The sequence below is a fragment of the Onychostruthus taczanowskii genome, unplaced genomic scaffold, assembly GCF_017590055.1.
Source record: "Onychostruthus taczanowskii isolate IOZ18803 unplaced genomic scaffold, ASM1759005v1 scaffold4, whole genome shotgun sequence".
Classification (NCBI taxonomy): Eukaryota; Metazoa; Chordata; class Aves; order Passeriformes; family Passeridae; genus Onychostruthus; species Onychostruthus taczanowskii.
This window is the reverse complement of record NW_024501459.1, coordinates 22,913,744-22,937,768: the sequence shown is the minus strand read 5'-3', so window position 1 is coordinate 22,937,768 and position 24,025 is coordinate 22,913,744. Positions and strand designations below refer to the sequence as shown.

Here is a 24,025-nt window from a genome sequence, read left to right as displayed (position 1 = left end):
GGTACTGCACAAAGGGAATATGCTCAGGCTCACTTTAATGCTTATGTGCCTGTATCTGGCAGTGGTTGTCTAAAGAATAAAACAACTCTAACATTTCCTTCATCCTTGTGAATGCAGGTTGCTTGAGGACTCTGAAAAATCAGGGTCAGAATAGGCACTGCTAACATCTCCAAAACTCATAGCATGTCACTGAATTGATCTTCTGGGACTGAGAACTAAATGGACACGAGCAAGAGATCTGAAGCCGTAATTACTTCAACCAAAGAGACATTATCTGGGACATCATGATCTTGCCTGTCTGACTTCTGTCACTTTGACAAAATGACTTTGAGTCACTTTTGGTCTCTGGGGGAAATTATAAAAGCATACAGAACACTTAAGACCATCATAAAAAAGAAAATGTGAGAAAAGGTGTCTCACATTTTTCTGAACACGAGCCTGAAACCTTTGTTTTTCTGAGCTGGAGAAGGCAGGTCTATGACCAAATGTCCCTGCTGAGACAATGTGTACATGGCACACCACGTACACATTTTTTACCTTGGGCCTCCACAGGAATCATGTTTATGTTATGGCTATCTGGGAAGTGCTGGGCTCTCAGTGGTATTTGTAAGGAAGCTTGATTTCCTCCTAGGGATTACCTGATGACACATCTCCCAGCTTGTTCAGCTAGAACCTTATGGACTTTAGGAGAAGTATGACCATGAAACAGGTGCAGTGAAATTACTGAAAATGTTAAGATGTTTGGTCAAAAACCATTAAAAACAGGCATATGGGCAATGCCCAACCACTGAAGCATTATCTTTCCATAGCTATTAAACACACACTGGGCCCCTTATCCTTAGTCAGATACAGTACTTGCTAGATGGGCCTGGCAGTGTGTTTCAAAGGCAACAGCACAAATCCAGCAACTGCATTTTAGAAATACTTCTAAGAAGTAACATGAAGAGGTTTATGTTTGCTTCTTAGAAGGCTAAGTGATAAGCTTATTAATCATTTTTAAGAACTACATTTTTAGCAATATGTATTAATTTTACAGAATCTTATCACTCTTCTATTAAGATCTCAGGTAAAAAGAGTGAAAACATGCACCACTAAGACAGAGCCATATCTGCCCAATCATAATGTCCAAAAAAGAAAAGCCTTATAACGTTAATATTCAATCCCTTGTTTTTATATGTTTCTACACCACTTTTTGCTGTTGCTGTTCTTGTCACCAGATCTGTTGTGCTCAATCCTGTACAAATAAAGATAAAAAACTCTGTCTATTAAAAACCTTATGATTCAATCTAGCTTTAAATATTTTTAGACAATGAATCTTTTTATAACACACTTAAAAGTGCAAAAACTAATTTTACCATTTATATTTGCTTCAAACCCTCATTTTAATTTTTTCCTTCATCTCTTCTTCTTTGAATGCCTACAGGGCTTTCTCCCTGCATTTCTTGTGGTTTTGTTTAAACTACTGATGCACAGTTTTTAAATAAACTTTAGTAACAGGAGTGCATCAGTGCTTTATGGATCACAGGTCAGAGCTGGCTCAACAGAGGTAAAAGTGCAGGCTTCATTTCATGGAGAGGGAAGCAGTCTCAAAGATATTGCATTGCAGTCAAAGTAAAAATGTCTGAGTTCCCTGCTGGATGCCTTATATCAAAGCTGCAGACTGTTTCAAATTACTTATTTTTGCTGTTCACCTGTCACTAATGTGTACTTCTAAATTCATTAATTTATTATATCCCAGTGTATCAAAATGAATTTACTAACTGTAAAGGAGCCTATATATCTTTTGTATTTACTCCAAAGTAACAGGAAAAAATAAGTCTCCAAGGGTTCTATAGACAGTGATAAATAACTTAGAAACAAGCGACTTTACTAGATTTCTTAAATTATTTTTATTCTATTCTCAGTACAGATTTCATAACAAATATATTTGTTCATATAATTCTGTTTGGAACCATTGATCTTCTGCATGTTTTTCCATAATATTTTTCCAGAAGCTACAGATAATTTCCTTCTAAATGTCATCTATGAAAATGTAAAAAACCAAATGGCCAAATTATTTTCCATGTGTGTTGGTACAGATCCAGTAGCTCTATTAATTTATAGCTTTTGAATATTTGGCTTTCTGTAGAAATTAAAGGCAAAAATCTTACATTAAAAAGTAGTGGCTCTGAATGTATGCTTAAAATGGGCAAAAGTTTTTCATAAATTCCTAACAGATTCCACCCAGATCAATAATACTAGGAAAAATTACGGGAAAAAAAAATTTTTTTTTGAGTCCTCTGTTTTTAAAGACACAGACTGGCAATATGTAAGCAGCTCTGCTTATCTAGTGACCAGTGCAGAAGAGTTATGTTGGAGAGATACAAAACAAAGTTGCTGCTTCTTGTTGAAGGACACAGTGCATCACACCTGCCCCAATTGCCTGGATAATGCAACATTTTGCAGCTGAAAAGAGCCGGTGAACATTGTACTGCAACCTGCCATTCTCATCCCAGGAATTGCAAAATCACTTTGTTGTCATGTTAAAAAGTTTAAAAAGACCAACATCTCCTGTTGAGAGCTGCAGGAAACTGCATGCTGGCAAGCTTTCCCAAAAAACCAACATGAACATTGATGTTACTGGACCTCGGTTCTCTCTCCTTCCATGGCAGAAATGACACTGGGTGAACCTTATCTATCTATCTATCTATCTATCTATCTATCTCATCTATCTATCTCATCTATCTCATCTATCTATCTATCTCATCTATCTATCTATCTATCTATCTATCTATCTATCTATCTATCTCATCTATCTATCTATCTATCTATCTATCTGTCTGTCTGTCTATCTATCTCATCTATCTCTGTTGGAAGCACAGACTACCTGTACTGCAATTCTGCTAAGAGACTGACCATACAGTGGGGAAAGAGTCTTAGGCTACCATTTTCTCTTCCAAACATGTGGCCTGTTTGGCTACAAAGGTTAGATACAATTAACTTCTTTTATCTAGTAGGGCAGTTGAAGCAGTCATTGAAATACTTTTGGAATAGCTTTAAGAAACCAAACAGCACATACACATTGAAAATGGATTCTTAGTGTCTGTTGTCTTATGTAAAATTTTTTATATTTTTACCAGAATAATGACTTTCAAAACCATCACTAGCTTCCATCCCTGTGAAGGAGCTTGCAAAGACTGCACTGACATGCTTTTTCTTCCAGAACAATATTACATTTAACTGTTAATAGCTGCAGTCACAGTGGAAGGGTCATAAAACCTGAAATACTAAAATTACAATTTAATGAAAAACTAAGGAACAAATACTCATCAGGAATCAGTTTTAAAACCTACAAATTAAATTCTCCAAAGTATTATTTTTACTGAATGAACTAGAACTAGAAAGTAAATTTGAAATGAACCTTTGTACCTAATAATGGAAGGGGAACAAAAAGCATTAAGAACCTTTAGAAAGAGATACAGTTTTGCATCTGAAGAAATACATTAATTAAAGCCATACATTGCACTCTGTTTTCTGAATGTTTAAGTGCTCTGCAAAATTACATCCCAGCTGAATTTTTCCACTACAAATTTTCCTTTCTTGGTTGTGTCATCTTCTTAGTTAATCAGCTCTATTCCTTATATAATCTTTTAGAATTCAATTTCTTTCCTCAAACGAGATATCACTAATTCCTTCCAAATACATAGAAAACTTTGTGACTTGCACATGCTTTTTGTTCCCATCTCTGCCCTCTCTGTCCACCAACATAGACAATTTCTTTGTCCACTCTCTCACCATTTCAAATGACAAATACTGCAGTGCTTTTCTCCAGCCCTGGCAATTTACCCAATAACCCCTTCCAGTATACTAGAGAAGAGGTAAGTTTCATAGCTTTTCTATTTGGTTGTCTCATCTGCCTCCACATATGAGTAAAAAGTTGCACTCTATTTTACAGTTGTACATAATTCATCTTTATTTCCTAGTATCTTGGCACTTGTTCCTTATCATATTTATCGTCTCTCATTCAGGACTGAAAGATAACTGATCATCCAACTTGCCCCTCATGCTCTTGATATATTTTTAGCAAGCACCTCATGTTTTGTCCTCATTGTCTTGAATACTTGAAAACAGCTCTCAAGAAACATTCACAAAGATATCTTATTTTCTTTCCTGAAATATCCTCTTAGCATTCATTCTCTGTTGTCAAGATGTCCCCAACACTGTGTTGTATCTATATCCTGTAGAAGATCTCTTTTTTCTTCAGTGCTTCCCTCTCAGGACTCATATGTTATTTCATGATTTATACTCTGTGCACTTGGAAGTCTTATTTTTCTACTGTATTTCAACAGTGAAATCCTGCTCTGTCACTACATTTGCTGTGTACTCACATGGTAAAACAAAACTATTGTGACTATCAGAATTAATGCTTGGGGTTTATATTTTAAAAAATATTAAGAAGGAATAAAGTTTAGGGCAGTGTTAAACAGATTACCTTCAATAAAAAGTATTAATGATCAAAGATTATATCCAAGAAGCCTTTATTTTTGGCCCTGAGATTATCAAGGAGATGCAATAAGAAAAAAAGTTGGTGAACTCTACATAAAAAATACTCAACAGCAAAGCTGGAGCCACCCTTTGCTTGCTAACATGTACTGCAGAGAAAGAACACAATTATGATTTCCCTACAAGTCAAGCATATGCCAAAGTTTAGTTTTACAAGGATTAATTGAGGCAAAATCTGATGCTGCAACTATTTCTGCCAAAAAATTAACTGATTTAATGTACTCCAGTGCTCCAAAAGCTAATGCCTTTTATTGTGCCAAGGTACTCTTTGAAATAGGCATGGGATGAATTAGTGATGAACGTCTGTGTTTACAGTCATTTCAATCCACCCATGATCTCAGCAGATTGAAGACCTTAGTGGGACTATTACCATTACTCCTGAAGTACATAAACACAGTAACATCAAGAGGTATGAGGTATCCTTAACACGGTAGTTTTTGATGATGGAGTGATTGTGAGCAGCCCCTGCATTCCACAGTGCCCGGAGGAAAGGTGGCTGCTGCCCAACTACAGATGCACCTCTGAAGTAAAAAATATCTTGAAAACTCCCATCTGCAATATAACTTTCCTTGACGCCCAAGATCTCAAGAACTACACAATAATTTACTACTATTCTATCAAGGAAGAATTGTCTGCCTTTGTTCTGCTGGGTCTCTCAAATATCTATTGATATGTTTAATTGATATGTTTAGTTACTTTTAATATTTGTGGTGTGTCTGAAAACATTCTTTTTTGGAAGCTGAAGTCATTACCTTATCTTAAAATTTTTCAAGTGTCTGTTATTTTAAAAATTGACAGAGAAATGAGCAGAAGGCACTGAATTTTCAAAAATGCTGACAACTGATCCTGCCTTCAGGCTTGTCCACTGAATACACAAGTCATAATATTTCAATATGTTAATGAGACAGAGCTATGTGTGTATATAAATGTGTATACATATCTATAGCTGCCCCTGTTCAGGAATCAATCTGGCTTTTCTGTTTCATTCTTACCCTAGAAAAATGCTCAGACAATGCTAAGAAATGAGCACTGACTCTACCACAGTAAAGGAGGCTAATATAAACTTTTCTGTTCATTAACAACTTGCATACTAAAAATGGTCAGAATGTGCAAAGTGGGGAAGTAACGTTAGAGTCTGATTTCCATGAAGGGAACTAAAATCTAACACAAACAAAAGTCACTACACAACAGTCACTTAATAACACCTTGTTTCTTTATAGAGATTCCTGACTTGTGTCACTTCTTCCTGAAGGCAGAGAGCAGCTAGCAACCAGAAGAACAAGCTGGCTTAGGAAACGAGGAGCTGTTTCTCAAAAAGGGCTTTAATTTCTAAGGGAGACAGCATATTGGCTAAAGACCAGCTTAAGCAGAATCTAGAAACCTGGAACAGAGTCCTGCTTTTGAAAGGCAGGACTTTCAGATCTATTAGACTGGGAAATTAGTGGGAAATTGAAGAGAAAAAGGTCTTTAAATAATTCTTTCACACACTACCATACAACAGTCCCCAGAACACATATGCTAAGGCACTCTTAAAGACAGCTGGTTCTAAACAACTGTTTTTGCTAAAATCTAAAATGCATGAACACAAGTGAAAGAATGCTGGCAAAAATACATAAAGGCAGTAGTATGGCTATATTAGTTCATATCACCCAGACTACACTAGGCATTTTTACTCTCTCTTTGAATCCCCTTTGTTTTGAGTATGTTATCTATGAGTATATACAAGCATGAGCATGTGTAAGTGTGTAGCAAGGAAAGAAAATGGATTTCCATGGATTGCTCTGTGCTTACCCTAATGTGTATCAGCACAATTTTACAGGCATACATTATTTAGAAGTAGTGCAGAATTTTCAGGCTAAAAAAAATGTATTTTTTCTGAGATTTTCTGCCATTCTTGTGTGACTGAGAATGAGTTCAAGAATATTCATAAAATCTGAAACTAATTTTTCTAATGAAGAAAAGAGGAATGTTGTATTTCTTTCAATGCAACATACACGGATTCTGCAATACAAAATGTCAGACATTTACATTGTTTTAAGGATTTGGGGCAAAATGTATAATTCTAGAATATTTTCTGATAAAACCAGAGCCAGTTGTGTTGCAATGTTTCTGGATACAACACAGCAGCTGAAGTGCATGACCCTTCCACAATACAGCAATCCTTGACAGTTATTCACATGGAACAAAAAAAAGGAAGACTCTGCTTTATCCACAATGATTGTCAATCAGTATGCACCACAAAGAGGACTAGAAAAAAAATCCAATTTTTCTTCTTTAGTTTGGCCATAAATATAAGTAAAGATAATTTTGATATTGCTGAGTTTTCACTCAACAAATCATTTTTCCATTAAATAATAATTCAAGTAGGAAATTTAATAAAGATGCTTACAATTTCTACTGTTTATTACAGTCAAACCCAAACTTTAGTCTAAACTAATTTAAAAAATAATATGCTGCAGTTGTATGCATATCAATGAGTCAAGTTGGTGTGCTGCCTCATTTGGTATGCAGAACAAGTTCATTGAAGCTGAGAATGAAACTTGATTAAATATGAAAGCATGATGACTGAAAGCAAAAACAAACAAAAAAAAAGAGCTGCAGAGAGCATAGGCAATAAACAAGCAAAGGGAATAAAAAGGGAAGACAAATAGGGTGCTGGTAAACGAAAAAGAATAGATCTACATAAACAGAAATATATTTTACCTGTCATCCTCTTTCCCTTCCTCAGCTTGGTCTTGAGCTTTTTCATCATGCCCTGATTCTTTGATCTCCTCCTTATCACAGTTCTCTGTCACCTCTTGCCCTTCCCCTTTTTCATTAATTTCTTGCTCTTTTGCTTTTTCCTCCTCCTCTTTTTCTTCCTCCTCAGGAAATACTTCATCTTGTTCATCCCCTTCCAGCCCTCCCTCTTTTTTCCCCTCTATATCCCTTGTCCTTCTGAAGTCAACAAAAATTGAAAAGACATGCAAAAAGAAAAAAGAAAAGAATAAATTAAAGTTAGGAGAAGAGCATGCATGAAGAAAGGAAATGCAAAAGAAATGAAATAGAAACAAAAGAATAGAAGCACACATAATGTACGTCATGCTTGCTAGGAGTCCAGCCTATATTAGAGAGCTTTGGAGCATTTTCTTAGTAAGTCCTTATTCAAATAAAATTTGCATGGCAATACCTCACATTTAGAAAGAAATGTGTGACAGAAACATTGTGGTCCTAACAATGCTCATATGAGCAGATGCTTAAATTTGCAAATGCTTTCTTTTAAGAGGACAATTTTCTGAGAATTACTACAGGTGATGGAGGTGGGCTACATCTTCTAGAAAAATTATCTTTCATTTGAGCACCAAATGAAACCCAAAGCTCCTCTGAGGGCAAACAGGGTGCAGGCAAAGAAAATGCTGTGTTTTGGTCACAGATACACAATGTTCATCTTGTTGAAGAGCAGCTCAATGATTGTACACTTACAGTTGAATTGGACTTGTGTAAGTATTAAATAAATTGAATTGGTCTCTGTAAGTATTAAGTAATACATCTATAAAAGTTCAGTGTTCTATTGAAAAGAAAAATAAGATGCCTCTTCTGTCACAAATTTTTGAGTTAAACTGTCTTTTCAGCCATATTAAGTATATTTTACCAAATGGTTTTCAGAAAGCGTGTCTAATGCTTGCTGACAGCATATGTTTGTTATTTCAGTGTATGTTAGATAATCCAAAACAACAAAACTTGGCTGAAAACAAATTCCATGAAGACTTCAAGAAGCATTAGGTAAAAAAGACATTTAAGCCAGAATTTTGCAAAATCCCTGCAAATGTCAATCTGGGCGAAATGCTAATGTCAAATACAAATATTGATAAGTGTTCCATCACTAAAATGACACAGCTATAGCTGACACCATAGCTCAGCATGCTCACCTGATTTTCTTGTTTCCCCTTGGGCGCTCTGACTGCACAGACATGTAGCTCGTGCTGCTGAAGCGGGAAGCGCTGCTGGTCCGGGACACGGCCGAGACGTCGCTGACATCGCTGTCCGAAGACTTGTTGGAAACATTGTCTGAGCCTCGGTGAGGATCCCGCCCTGACCGATACTGCAAGAGCAAAGGGACAAAGGTATGGTGTTGTTGTGACATGATGCCACAGAGCAGCTGTGGAACTGGTCCCTCCTGCTGTCTAAACTGCCTTTGTCACCACACTGCCTGAACTTTTGAAATTAAGTTTTTCCCTGATACCGAATAGAAGTTATGTCTTGGTATCTATTAATTTTACTCTGCTTTGCTATCCCGGTCCTCAGTTTCAACTTGTACAAAATTTCCAGCATGTCCAGAAGTTTCACAAAGCTTAGAAAAGACGTTCAAACCCTCATAGAATATTCTTACCACAGCTGTTTCACCAGTGCAGAAAGGAAAGCAGAGAGATTAGTGACTTGCCTATGATTACTGAGCTCATGAAAGATTAAACAGGAGACAGAATGTGCTGCATGCTATCTATAAAGTACAAGTCTCTTTTGGGGCCTAGCCTGTTTACAAGAACTTCTAACTGACAAATGTTATTTTTTTTCTTTTCTAAGTAAATAGATAAGATTATCAAATCAAAAGACAAAGTGATGTTGCAGCTCTGCAAACAGACCCACATCTTGCTGAACTTCTGGGCTGGGAAGTCTGAAAGGATGGGACTGGACTAGAGGTGATTTGTAGGGAAAATGTACACTTGCCTCAGAAACTAAAAGATTACAAACGTATTTGAGCTTAGTAATATCAAAGATAGAACTGGCAGGTGACTGGTGATCAGCAGTAAGTTCATACAACATAGACAGTATCATGCAACAGTATTCATGTTTGATCTTAACAAAATAAAATGGATATTTGTTTTTGTTACACATTAGTGCTAAATTAATGTTAAATCTGTGCCACTCTGCATGGCACTATATGCAAATATAGTAAATAGCGGAAAGATATTTTTCCTTCTCTTTATATACAGGCATTTCTGTGTATACAGAAATCTGATGGCTTGCTACTGGTAACCTTTTCAGAAAAATAGTACCTCAAGATGAATTGTCAATGATCACCAGGTGATTCTTTGGAAATAAGACAGAGTAAGAAATAAGTACTTTGGAAATAAGTACAGAGCAGTACAGACAAAGAGCAAAACAGACAGGACTGAAAGAAAACAATGGGAGAAAATAATCTACCCAACACATCAGTGGCTTGTTGAACTCTTGGAGATAGCAACATAGTACTCAGCCACATGTAGAAAATAAATCATAATGTAAAATGGCAGACCTGTGTAGTACTGCAGAAGAGAAGGGTGTCCAGGTTTAGCCATTAAATGGGTCCCTTTTTTATAGTTTTAGAAGAACTGTCTTTCATGAGCTACACAGATCATTTGATTCTGCTCTCTTGCAAGGAATGTTACACTGGGAAATATTCTGAAAGACTGTGCAGTATCTAAATAGGATTTCAAATATATCTCAATAGGATTTCAAAATAGCATTTCAGTGCCTTTCCTCAGAAATTATTTTTACATGTAGAAATAGTAAGTTATTTTGCTCATTTTAAGACAGGGAAATGAACAAGACAAAAATGCTCATGCAAGTTAGACTGTATATCTGCTGCAGAGTGACCAATCATAGCCATAACTCCACATTCACAAAAATGGTTGCACATTCTATGCCAATCCTTATCATTCTTCCTGATCTCTACTAATTTACCATACTTGTGTTCATCAACAACCACTCAAGTCCCTACCAGCCTTTAAGTGTAAAAGTGAACTTAGCCACCCATAAACTCAGAGTAACTCTGTGTTTATAACAGTCAAAAGTTTTACTATTTACTGACTGTTTCTATTGATCCCATTAATGGTTTTGTTTGATGAAGTGCATATTATTACTTATATATTCAATTGAGAATGAAAAAGCAATGATTAAACAGCTTTCCTGATCATCAGAGATAATGGAATATTATAACAGAATAGAAGGAGTGTCCTTTTAAATCAGCAACTACTTAGCCCTTTAGAGAAATATAAAATAACTGTGCCTAGAGAATTGTTCATGTATTGAGTCCTATCCCCCCGCCTAACTTTCCCTAGGATGATTCTTCATTTAAGACAAAGTTATGAATGTGTTTCTGCTGATTTAGCCTAAAGCTACCAAGACTGGGAATGCGGCCTGGTGTAGTGGGCTACCGTCACACACTATGGCAAAGGCAACGCAGAGCTGCCCTCGGGCCTGCAGCACCAACTGAGCCCCCAGGAAGGTGTCACTGCTGTGCCAGCATGTGCTGCCATGGCCACACTGCCACTGGATGCCACCAAGCCAAGGGACAGCCAAGAAATCAGTGGCTGTGTGAGCAGGGGTCCTGCTGCCCGCGACGCTGGGCTCGCTGCCGGCGTGGCAGAGCTGGCGTGGCTCTGCTCCGGGGAACACAGCACCGCGTGTAAACCATTGACGGAATTGTTAATCCTACTGCAGCTGGGGGATGGATAATTGGGTGTGGTGACTCTCAGAATAACAGGACTCAGCCTGCAGATCCTACACTGAGCTTGCCCAGCAGTCCATGGAAATGAGCCCTTCTAAATTAAACAGAAAGTGGCGAACAGAATCAGCATTGCACAAAGTTCTTGTAGAGTCATTCTGCAGTACACAAAGTGTCAAAAATATGTGGTTTTGATTTTCTGTTTAATTTCCACACCTAGAGCATGTCAGTTTTTAAACTACTACATAGCAATGTGGTGTATATAACAAATCAGACATTTCCATAAATAAAAAAACCTCTTATTGTGTTGGTTCATTTTTTGTTGGTTTTTTTTTTTTTTTAACAATGCAATAGTAATAATCTAGTGATATAGAGTGAAGACTGAGACCTTAAAAGTAAATAATTTTAGAAATATAATGTGGAAAAGGTCTTCAAATCATTACCTTGTCTCTTTTTTCTCAGTTGTACATAAAGGTATTTCCTATTAAATGCTTTTTGTTGAGACAGATGTCACTGAAATTTTGTTTGACTGTTACAGCTTCAGGATGTTTTAAGATTAAAACTGGGAAAGTTAATTGATCTTTTCATTAAATTGGAATGTCTTAATATACAATATTTTTTAAAGGTTTTGTTTATATCTTGTCTGAGTTACAGTCTCTTGTACCTTGCCTGAGTAACAGTTACCTGCTCTAATATATACAAAAAAGCCGCCTACCAAGGAAATGTAAATAAAATGTAAATGATATTAAATTGTCTTTCTTGCTAGACAAAGTTCAGATACCTCATATTCACTCATTAGCTGCTCCTAATTACCCTTTATTCTGCTGCTGAGGTGTAATTTTAACCTTATATCTGACTTAATTTTGTTTAAGAAACTGATTACAGTAGGGTATTGCACATTAGTCTTTCTGTTACTCCAGGACAGAAGACCAAAGGAACCACATTGTTTGTCTGAGAAAAGCCATGATGCCATTTTAGTTTTGAATTTGTTTCTTAAATTGAGGTTCTATACAAGGCAGCTTTTGAAGTGCTCCTTTGCTGACTGCCTCAAGAGTAAAATTGCACTTCCACTGTGTGAATATTGATTTTTTCAAAAGCATTTAGTCCTCATGTCATATATTCCACCTGCAAAATGCAACCATTTTTTCAGTTTTGTCCTACTGCTTTTTCAGCTTTTGTGTGGTTAAAGTTGTCCCAAGGCATCACATCTTCCTATATTTCACATCCAAATTTCTTTCTTCCTGCAAATTTCACTTTCCTTTTTTCCTAAGTGTCACCCACTGTATGACAAGATCAACTATTGGACTGAAAAAGTAATTTTTAACCAAGTGCTATCCCCCCATTACATCTGAAAAACAGATACCATTTCCCACCCGTCTCCAATGCTGTCCCTGTGTCCTGTGCTGTAGGATTTGCACCATCTGACTGCACACCGACATGGAACTGCAGTTCCCATGGCTGGATCAGCATGGCCACTGATTTTGATCATTGGCTGCAGTGCTCCAATATCCCTCAGCAGAAAACATGAGTGCAAGGACAGTAATGAGCATCACACCTCCCCTGGGTTGAACAATTAGGTGGTCAGGGGGTGGTGAAATGTACCTTCTCACTATAAAGATTACCTAAAAGTTTTCTTTCATATTCTTTTTTTTTTTTTTCTTTTTTAAATGCCAGCCCCAACAGTAGGAAAATTATCTCCTGAATTTCCCCAGGCTGGAAATATTGTTGGAATATGGTTAAATTTTCATTTCCACCCCAATAAAGACTCATATAATAAAGGCAATATTCTGGACTTTACGACCCATTAAGCAGTCAACCCAACCTCTTCAAGATGCTTCAAAAATGGGAAGTCTGCTGAAAGCAGAGGGATTGATTAAAAGTTGCTTTTGAAATTTTAATAATAAGATGGTTTTGTCCTATTTTGCAATGCTGAAGAATGAGAATAATTTAATTATTACAGATTCTATCAAACAAGTATTCCAAAGTTTCTAAAAGCATTTTTATCTGTGTTAGCAGAATAATTGGCTGGAGAGCCTCACAAAAGGACAGTTAGGTGTTAGTACTTATGCCTTTTAACTTCAAGAGATTACTGTCCTTTAGTGACAAATTCATGGTTATTAAAGCTGAAAAACAAATACCTACTCTGCTTCCTAAAATAACAACCTCTGCAAACATTTTGACCTCTTTGTGAACTACCAGTAAATGGCTGACAGGACACATAGAGCTGCAACTTGTCTGACACGGATGCTCTTATTTGTGAAACTTCTAGTTCAAAGGAAGTTTTAAAGTGTGTCATATTGCTTTACTCTATTGTTACCAGTCTTCCATCTTGGACTATACAGTCATGCAGTTGTCCAGGCAATTGACATTTTCAGTGATTTCTAAATATCTTTCTATTTTATTATCTTTTCTTTTTTTATAGTCTACTCATCAGGTTTTATTTGCTAGCATAGCAAATAGGGACATACAAATCTGGTCAATGTTTTCAGTGATCAAAATTTTGGGAAGATGTTTCAGACAATTGTCTATTGTGCTACAACCAGAAGATTAAAGAACCATTCTGGACTATTTCAATAGTTCTTTGGCTCACAAACAAAAGCTCTCAAGCAGCCAGAGCACAGCAATTTGAAACTTTCTATACCTCTTGGTGTGAAATCACAACCTCTAAAGGCATTGCAAATTTTAGTTATTACCACACATGATTTGAATGAATGTTACTGGATTGTTTGATTCTTTGTAAAACTTTTTTTAAATGGCTCCCTAATGAAGTCTGCCATTAAAAATAAAGCCAAATACTTACTAATAATACAACAATAACATTAGACTTATATAAAGAATAAAAAAATCAGACATTTTTACAAAATACCACCTACAGATGAATACATACAATATATGTTTATCTTGCATACACACAAACTCAAGATGAAGGCTATGATTAATCTGCCCTTTTATGTAATTTAAACATAGCCAGCTCAATAATCTGTGTTTACATTTCTCACTCCTGTCAAGATCAATCAAGAAAATTTAGGTACAGCCAGCCAGGTCTGCCTTTGCCAGTTCTCATTTAGCTATCACATGGCACACAGCAGTCCCTCAGGAGATGAATTCTTGCACTGCTCTTGTATTAGATGTCAGGTATACAATGAGATCCACAGTTGCCTTGGGCTTCTCAATATGGAGCTGCAGCCAGACTACCTTAGACTCATTCTTGGCTGCTGATCCTGTCTTCTGCTTTGTAGTCTTGGATCCTATCCTATCTTCCTCTTTTTTATTTCTAATTCTTGGATCCTACTTTTTTAACAGTATAATTTTGTTCTGATGAGTCATTGGAACATTGGCATTGTTCCAACTTTTCTCCTTTCACCCAGTTCTTGCTTTGTATTCAGCATCCTTTGATCTCCTGAGCCTGGCCCTGTGCACCTCTACTGGAATTCTTGCCTTGCAGTAACATAAAGGAGAGAGCTATGGTGTTGCCACTACAGTGCCTGGACCAGTAAATCTAGATGGGTGTACAGTGGTTCTCTATATGTTCATCCATCACTCCCATTTGTTATGCAATAATTTTTTTCCTCAGTATTCAAAATATTCCAATCCACTTCTACCTTGAATAAAAAGAACTGACTGTAATCCAATTTGTAAACCCACCTTCTAAACCACCAGAATTTCCAAAAAATTTAGACCACCAACTAAAACATCAATAAAAAGGAACATTCATATTTCTATTGAACATGTGAAAAAAACTTTCTTCAACAGTTTTCACATCCTTTCCTTTGGAGTGTGGTGTCATCTATTTATCAATTTCACTAACCAATACTCACATATGCAGACTTACAGAGGAGTTCCTAAAACCTGATTTCACTATGGAACTAAGCAATGCTGCAAATAGCATCCTACTGCTAAATTAGGGAAGGAAAACAACAATGGAAAAGATCGAGTCAGCAGTGGGCCTTTGCAGGAAAAAACGGTAGCCTCAGTTGTACTGACTTGAGCACAAATAGAACAAGAGGAGAGATCATTCTCCTCTGTAAAGCAATCATTAGCCTGTATCTAGAATATTGTAAGCATTTTTGAGACCTAAAGTGAAACACTGACATGGATAAACTAGATTAAGTTCATTTGAAGGCCACCAAGCTGGCTGGAGAAGCTGGGCTCATTCTGACTGGAGCTGTGATGGCTATGGGAGTGTCTAACAGCAGTTTGTCAGGTCATACAGGGGAGAACGTCAAAAAGACAGAGCCAAGCAATTCACAGCAGCTCTGACTGGCATGAGAAGGCACATTTTTACCATAGGCACAGTGAAGTAATGGATCACGTTACCCAGAGCAGTTGTGCAGCTTTCATCCTTGAATATTTTCAAGACGTGACCAGCTAGAGCCCTGAGGAAGCTGTATTGATGTCACACTGACCTTGCCTTGGACTCCTGCTAAGGGTTGGGCTAGACACCTTTTGAGGTCCTTTCCAACCCAAATTACTCCGGGTGATCCAGGAGTTGAAGTTAAAATTTCAAGGGCAGAAGTAATACAGAAGTCACCAATGTATCAGTGCCTAGGGACAACTGGAAATCTAGAGGGAAGTAGTCCAGAGGCAAGCCAAATCAAAAGACAAAAAATTATTAGCTTCACATATGTTGGCGTATGGTACAATTTTAAGAACTTTCAAAGTGCACAATGTCATATAAATACAGGAGAGTACTAGAAAATATTCTGGCGTTACTTCAAGAGAACTTACAGACCCTGTAAATATTTGGTAAAGTAGGGAGCAGTAAGGCAACTCTTAAATATTTGTGTCTTTAAGTGAGCTTGAAAATTAGCTTGTCAACAAGTTTGTCTTCCTACAAAAGAATATGTTCCTGCAGTAATTTTCAATCACCAAGTAGCTTTTTCTCTCATGGGTTTTTTTCATACAATATGACTTTTAGAATATCAAGGCAACCTCTAATTTCAACTGCATTAATAATTGATCTGAAATCAAGCTGTTATTGATGCAGAATTAATTCACAAATTACTTCCATCTAGTCTAGGGAACTAAATGTTATTATTTAATCTTACTTTAAGTCAGGACCAAATTTTAAAAATTCTGAAAGGAGAGAGAACTGCAAACTCTCTGCTGGAATTTATAAAGTTACCACACTATTCCAGACTGTTCAAAATCACAAAGACACTGTTTAACATCCCATCTCTTTTTTGAAAAACACGGTGGGTGAAAAAGTGTTGTTTAAGATAAAGAAAAAACCAAATAAATCAAGAGAGGAATAATTATAAACATCACCACAAAAATTTCTTAGAAGGAAATCTAAGATATGTTACATACTGGAGTGAAAATATCGGGTTTATGATGGCCAAGCAGGTGTCTCCTAATATCTCATCAAAAGCTACCTCAAAATAATTACACATAGAGAGAACTTCTACATAAAATCATAAACATAATTGAAACAAGACTCTGGGACATGACACCACAGCAACACCATGGACCCCTTTGGTGGTATGCCTCACCTACTAGATAGCCAGAGATAATTTTTAAAAGTGAAGGTAACAGCTTTCTATTATTTATCAAGGAAACTGAGATGTTTAGGAGCAGTTTTTACAGCTGGAATAATAAAGTTGATTCTGACAGATTAATTGAGGCAAAAGAGTGACCCAGATATAACACTTGGCTACGGTGAAACAGCTTTCATTGACTATATAAGCTGCAAGGAATAGAAAATCTTATGTGTCCTGTGGATGAATTTCATCTTGTTACAAGAGCTGATGCCTTGTATCAAGTTTTAAGTGAACCACAAAATGCATTTCTCTAACCAGAATATTCCCAACATATTTTGAAAAAAAGGCAAGATCTTGAAGAAGTATGAGTCTACCTAATATGAAGGTGAACAAATAAAACCTTCAAAGGAAGAACCTTGCAATCATAATTAAGGGTAGAAGGATATCCAACAATCACTCCCCCTTTTCCAATGTGAAAAGAATTCAGAAAAGTATACAAAATGGAAAATAAAACAAAGCTCTTCCAATGATTTCTTTGAAACATTTACTATCCAATTTCCCTTTCATATTGCTGATCTCCACCAGAATTTTAACTCCTATTTAAAACAGGGCTAAGTCAGTCACTAAGTTTCACTTTAGAGAATGGGTCCACAGTCTGGCTATGTGAGGGTGGGCAATCAACTCTAAAGTACATCTTCTCACACTTCCCAGAATCTTTTTGACTGCCACACATTAACTATTCTGTCTTACACGGAAGAAAATTTATTTAAAATAGACACCAGCAATCCTTTAGCAATCCACAGCACCATGTCAAGACTCCTGAAGATGCATCATCACAGACACAGTTCACTGTCAAAAGTCTGGGCTGTTCAAGTCAGGGCAATTGCAAAAGACAGGTATCCAGGGACTTCCCAATTTACTGTGCAATTACATTTAATAGTATCTCCAGTACTTTAAATCCTGCTGAACTTCAGAATGGTTCTAGGAATACTGGTGAGCCTACACTTGCTTACTGGGTTCAGTTTGAGTGATAACTGTTTTTTCTGCTCCTTATTGGTCTTCTAACACTAGTACATCCTACTCACATTGGATAAAAAGAATCAAAGCATGCTTCCTGTATTTGTTTCCATTCTTCAAGTGGTCCACATGCCATTTCTGCCACCACTGCACCCAAAATCTTTTGCAGTTCATATAGTTCTAGAATGCAGTCAACAGCTTACTTTTTAAAGAGAGTAACAAGGCAGAATTTCTGTTTTAAAAAAACGCCTCTTTTGTCTATGGTTGTTCTACCTAATTTGGGCTTCTTTGAGATGTTGCTTTGTGAATGCAAGCTAGGACATCAAATCATATGCAGTTTATGCATTTTTTTCTACATTAACCTGGCTTTTAAACTTTATTTCCATAATTTGATTTCAGTCCTTTGGTCTCACAAAAACAAGTACAAATAAAATAAAAAGATGGCGAGGCAACCATCTTTTCTTGTCACAGAACTTCTATTTCATTACACTTTATTTCAACCCAAAAGCCTGTTAACTATTTCAGCATACCTGATGGCTTAAGAACAGAAATACAAACTCTCCCCTTAATCCTACCTTCATTATGTAACATTTAATATGCCTTTCACCAAATTTGTGCTGGGACACGGCACCTTCAAAAGAATTCATGCTGAAGAGAACAGCTGGATTGACACATGGCCATCTGGTGAGTGCTTATTCCTGTAAGCAGAAGTGCCTAAGGCCACAATTGTTAAAAAACAGGATATAAATATATCTTTCTACATCTATGATTTCACTTTCCAAGTCCTTAAATCTATAGATATCAGAGGATAGCCTGTGAAATCAAGCATGATTTGAGGGGACATCACATAATCTTTTTTCTTAATCTTTTGTTTTCACTGATTATTGGGATACATCTTGGAAAATCTCTGCACAATAAGAAAATATAAGCTCAGCTGATAACTTTCCTGAAAATTTTCTGCTGATTCATGTCAAGCTAAAGGAGAAACAGATCTGCTAGGTAGATACCATCATTTTCTTATCAATCCATAAACAAGGTAAACTGCTTAGAAAATATTATTTTCCTTAAAACATATTTCCTCAGCAGCTTTACGCTTGTTTTATTGCAACTAGGGAAAAAAAAAAAAGGGCTGCAGGGAGATCCTGAGCAAGCAAATAGCTCCTACAGATTGGAAAAACTGAACTCTCTTTTTCTCTCAGTCATTGTCCTCAAGGGAGTAATTAGAAAACATTTACTACTTATGTCTCCCATATCTCATTTTAAATACTGTGATTTACCTTTGCTCACTAGTAAGGTTAATGTGAGTTCACTTTTACTGAAAACATGCAACATCTATGAATATTATTTACAATTTCATCTTCACAACAGAAACCACTTAAACAGTAGGGCAATAATACCTAACATCAGCAGAAAAGAAACAATTAAAAATATCTGTTGAAACCACATGAGGAATTTAGTTCATTTTGCAAGACAGGTACTTAGATTGTAACTATTCTGAGATCAAAACTTCTACAACAAACAGTTTTGAAGATCTTTAATGTCTATGAATACTTGGAATAAATTCGGATCTTGAAGTTGTTCTCATTTTACAAGCATTTCCTCAGCATAGCATTAGCATAATATTTCCCAAACTTATGTGACTAGAAACTAGCTTAGATGACAGATAGGAAACATTCAAAAATGCCTCCTAAATATCATCCAATCTGCTTCTTTACAATTCTTGAAACTGAGAGTCAGCCTATTAGCCAGAAGTGAATTTAAGTTATTGAGTTATTGTCCCTCACTTACAGAACATTTTTTCACAGTGGTTTGAACTTTTTTTATAGAAAATCAGATGCTAATTAAAGTTCAGATATTATTAATTAGCTAGTAGTTTCAGATTAAACTGAAGAACTATGCAAATCACCAGAATTGTTTTTTACATGATGGCATATGTCACTTGAGAGAGAGCAGAAACTGAATTATGCATCCTGCTTCTCTGAAATTAATGTATCTAAGATGTTTTATATGATGCAAAAAAACCACCATCCTTCAAGGATTTTACAGTATGAAGAAAAAAGATATATCAGAATAATTTTACTGTGATAGAACAAGCAGGACCTCAGATAAAATTTTGTTATTTCCTGCTATCATTCACTAACTCCAGACTGTCAATGAAATCTTTGGTAAAACAATGATTTCCATCTGCAGAAGGAGGATAATACTCCTCCTGATAAATTACTAAAGAAAATATTCTCTTTCCTAGCACTAAAAAATAATAGTTCTTGTAAGCAAAGCCTTTAGTTCCCAGAAACAACCATAAAAAATACCACAGGTTAGAAAGGACACAGAGGTAATTTCATGTCTTAGTAACACTCTCACTGTGAGTGTTGTTGAAGGCATTGAGGCTTTACAAAAACCTCTCTATGCTGAGACTCCAAGGTCCTGACCCTACTTTGATTAGCTCCATTGTGCAGAACCACCTTTTTCAGAATAATGGCTCTGTGGTACATCTCTGTAAATCCTTCATATGAGCTACTTGTAGTGCAGGTGCTTGAAGCCACAGTTATATTAATGAAAAATAACTTTAAGAGTTTAGGTAGTTAAGGTACTTAATAAAATAAGAATCAAAAATCCACAGAGAAATCTGATAGATCCACATAGCATTCTTTCCTGTGTAACAGCTGGCAAAAATTCCTCAAAACCACCAACCTATTACTTGGAAAAAAGTTGATAAGCTGGTTAAATTTTCATTGATAATTTTGGAGTTGCTATCAAAGAAAATCAACCTATTTAATAAAGAGGAGAACTCCCAGATGTGAATAAAACATCCACACCACTAAAACATTATTATAGCCAGAGTTACAAATGATAACAGTAAACTCTGGGCAAATCCTTCCTCTAAGGTGTGCTTAGTTAAACCACAGGGAGCAGCTCCTGGAGCTGGGCAGGGCAGGAGAGGTGTGAGGTGAGGGGCCAGCCAGCATTCCTGACAGTGCTCTGTCCCTTCTGAGCCACCCCCTGGGAAGCAAACAAAGGTCCTGCTTCTTCAGCTTGAAGAAGAGAAGGCTCCAGGGAGACCTTAGAGAAGCCTTCAGTAAAAAATGACAGAGAAAGATTTTTCTGTAAGAGCCTGTAGTGATAGAATGAGGGGTAATGGCTTTAAAGTGAAAGAATAGATAAGATATTGGGAAGAAATTCTGTACTGCGAGGGTGGTGAGGCACTGGAACAGGTTGTCCAGAGAAATTGTGCACACATGGAAATGATCAAGACACAGCTGGGGGGAGCTCTGAGCAGCCTGGTCTAGTGGAAGGTGTCCCTGCCCAAAGCAGGGGGATAGGAAGCAGATGATCTTTAAGGTCCTTTCCAACTCAGGCCGTTCTATGAGTCTGTGGTTCATTTTGAATCCTACACATTGAAACAGGCTCTGTGCAAGCCCTGCACTGAGATTTTAGGTCTGTCCTTTCTAAGTGTGCCACACTTTCCTCAATTTTTCAAGGTCAGCAGTCTAGAAGATTGATCTAGCAAACCTGTTTCTGTCATAGAGCCACTGGTCTTTTGTACTTCAAATGTGAATAATTACTTTTTTGTACATATTTACATGGCACAGAATTAAGTAGCACAAACTGCTGTGATACATGTCATCACAGATTATTATTCTAATTTCTTAAAGTTCCCTGATTGTTGCAGCAATTCAATTAACTTCATATGTTCTCTATTTTTGAATGCCACACCCTGGCACCCAGATATTTAACATATATTTCCCAGTTAATTTTTTTCTTTCTTTTTTTTTTTCTGTAGATTTTTTCACATATTATCAGCATAACATCAGTTTCAGAACAACTTAATTAATTCAAGCATAGTCACAGTATTTTTCACACTTAGTTCAATAGCATCTTGGAACTTTACAGCTTAAATTCAGAAAAAAAACTGTACACAGAAACAATTGAGTTTACTATGAAAAGACAGTGTCTCTGAACCAAAAGACTAACAGTTTAGCAATTCACTTGTCTATACAAAGCCATTCAGAAAGGAAAATACATTCTATTTTAAAAAGGATAAAAGGATTTAAGATAGATTGCAGTGATTGCTCTGGATGGAAGTTGATCAAAACATCTCCCAGGTGAGTTTAAATTGTGATTATTAATGGAATGTTTACAATGCTCAATTGAACCTGTCTTTTACAGAAAGCCTTTGATATAAATTTTGCTGTATATTAGATATATACGTTATGTGCTTACTGAAACATTTTTTTCTTGAAAGTACTTGCTCTTTGCAAAAGAATATTTAACTCATCGCTATAAAACACAAGGCTGTGTTAGAATTTGTGCTTTTTTAATGGAAACCCAATTCTCTGCAATTGAAAAGCTCTTTTTTTCCCTATTAGACTCCTATAACCAATGACAATTCAGAGCCAAAACAGAATGATGGTTTTACTTTTTTAATTTCGGGGTAATTTTTTCTCTTTGAGATTCATTGTAAAATTATAAGGTACTTCAATAACATTCTATAATGTATTTTACCTCTTCTTTCTAAACATGATTACCAATAGAAGTTTACACAAAATCTAAGAAAGTGTGACAACAGAAAGTACCTGTTGATAGCCAAAGACAGCCAGATCAGTTTGCTTTCAGATGTTTAAATTTCAGCCACAATCATCATATGTGAATGCAGTATTTTTGTTAAACACAGTATTACATTTATAAATACCCTAAATTTCAGATAGAGACATGGCTACTCAAGATTAAAAAAAAAAGTTAAAAGTTATCAAAGCAAAAATAAATAAATAGAATGCTTGAATTTAATGAATAAGAAAAATGACTGCAACAGAAATATTTTCTAAGACTTTGCACACCTTTTACTGAAGAAGAAAATACTAGAAATCACAGCAACCCATATCTATATTCAAAGTCACTCAATTCTAACGCATCAGCAAAATACAGTTTGGTAAAAATAGAAATGAAAGAAGAGGTATTTTCTACATTACCATGTATATAGAGTTCAATTCTAGAATTCTGAATTTATTTCATCTAGACATATTTTTAAGTCTTATAACTGAGCTTTAAATGCTGTACTTATAGGAACCAGAAGTTCTATTTCAGCAATTTATTCCAAAAAATTTTTATAATAAAAATACAGTGAAATACTTGATTGAGAATAGAAATGCTACCAGCACTATGGGCCAGAGAGACTCTCTGCCACTGACCAGCAGAATTCATTACAGATCACACAACACACACATGAGTGATGGATTAGATGAGCTGAGCACCCACAGGCTGTTGGCAGTGACAGGACCTGTCCTTCCAGACCAGCTGGAGGAGCTACCTACCAGGTTTCTGGCCCAAAGAACAATACTCATTAGTCCATAGGAAAGCACAAAGCCATGGAACAGGCAATAAGTAAAATGTTTCCTCACCTGGGAAGTTCTCAATTGGTCTAATTGTTGTTTGGTTTATTTTCCAAAGAAAAGAGCTTAGTGGTGTGGGGGTGGGCAATGGGAAGATGCAGGGAATTACACAGTGCTATTCCCTTTGTAAGCCTATCAAACTCCACTGGTAAGGCCCTTAGCTGCATGGGCATTCTACAGAAATTTATTGCACTGAATATTTGTGTGTGGTCTTATCTGTGTTAGTCTTTGCTTTCTTAACTATTCTCCAGCACAGCTCCTTTAGAATTATTTTGCTTCTCCAAGTTTTATTCAGATGCTTAAAATTTTAAAATTTAAACTGGTATATTAAAAAGAAGTATATACAAAACAATTTATGAACTGTTTTGAGGGCATATGGATATCTAAATAGCCTCCATTTTGTATTTAGTATTTTGAATATTTCTAATTACATCCTTAACAGCATCAGTTGTAAGAAACAACTATAGATCAAAGAGGTATATTCATAATTATTATAAATTATCAAATTATTACTGGGCATCTTATGATCCTCCAAGAACTCTAAAACAGCTGTCAACATAAAACCAATATAAATCAAATACAGCTTATATGCATCCAAATATCAAAGTTCCCAACATCCCTTTAGCTGAATGTTTGTTTAACTCCCTTCTCCACAGATGTTTCAAAAAGAAAGGAGGCAAGTGGTTCTGCTAGCACTCTTTGCTGCTCTGTGTACTGCTCTGCTTTGATTTTAAAGGAGGAGACAAAGGGATTCCCAAAACACCATTATATGAAATCTTTCAATTGACAGCAGAGGTCAAAGGATTCCACATGTATCTGTACCCATGGCAAACCTACTTACTGCAGGTTTCAGAGGGAAAAGGCAACTCTTGGCAGCACTTTTGCACTTTACAAGACCTTACAATTAAGATCTGCTTCTGAGGCACTAAAAGTCAGCCTCTTCCACCTTCAGATCTTACCTTTTTCATATTCTCTCACACACAAATCCCTTAAGGTTGCACTTGATTCACTGCTGGATCCAAGTGTCTCATTCTGAAGAGCTGCAGCTGTTCTGTGCATGCTCCATCTATGCTACTCAAAAAGCTAAACACAAGCTTCCACAGTTTAATTTGTCTTGGTCTTGTTATCAGGCTAAA

General features: G+C 36.3%; 1 protein-coding gene across 37 annotated transcripts in view; it reads right to left on the bottom strand.

Annotated features, from left to right (window-relative positions):
- Positions 1-24,025, bottom strand: part of RIMS2 (regulating synaptic membrane exocytosis 2) — a 447,681-nt gene that overhangs the window by 62,284 nt on the left and 361,372 nt on the right. For 14 of the 37 annotated variants that reach the window (XM_041412610.1, XM_041412613.1, XM_041412618.1 and 11 more), the window contains one exon: positions 8,451-8,623. The exons of 21 other annotated variants lie outside the window; for them this stretch is intronic. In XM_041412610.1, the coding sequence (XP_041268544.1) occupies positions 8,451-8,623 (173 nt within the window). Of the gene's footprint in view, positions 1-7,245; positions 7,309-8,450; positions 8,624-24,025 lie in introns of those variants that run through there. 2 more of the 37 variants (XM_041412650.1, XM_041412649.1) reach the window with 2 other exon arrangements.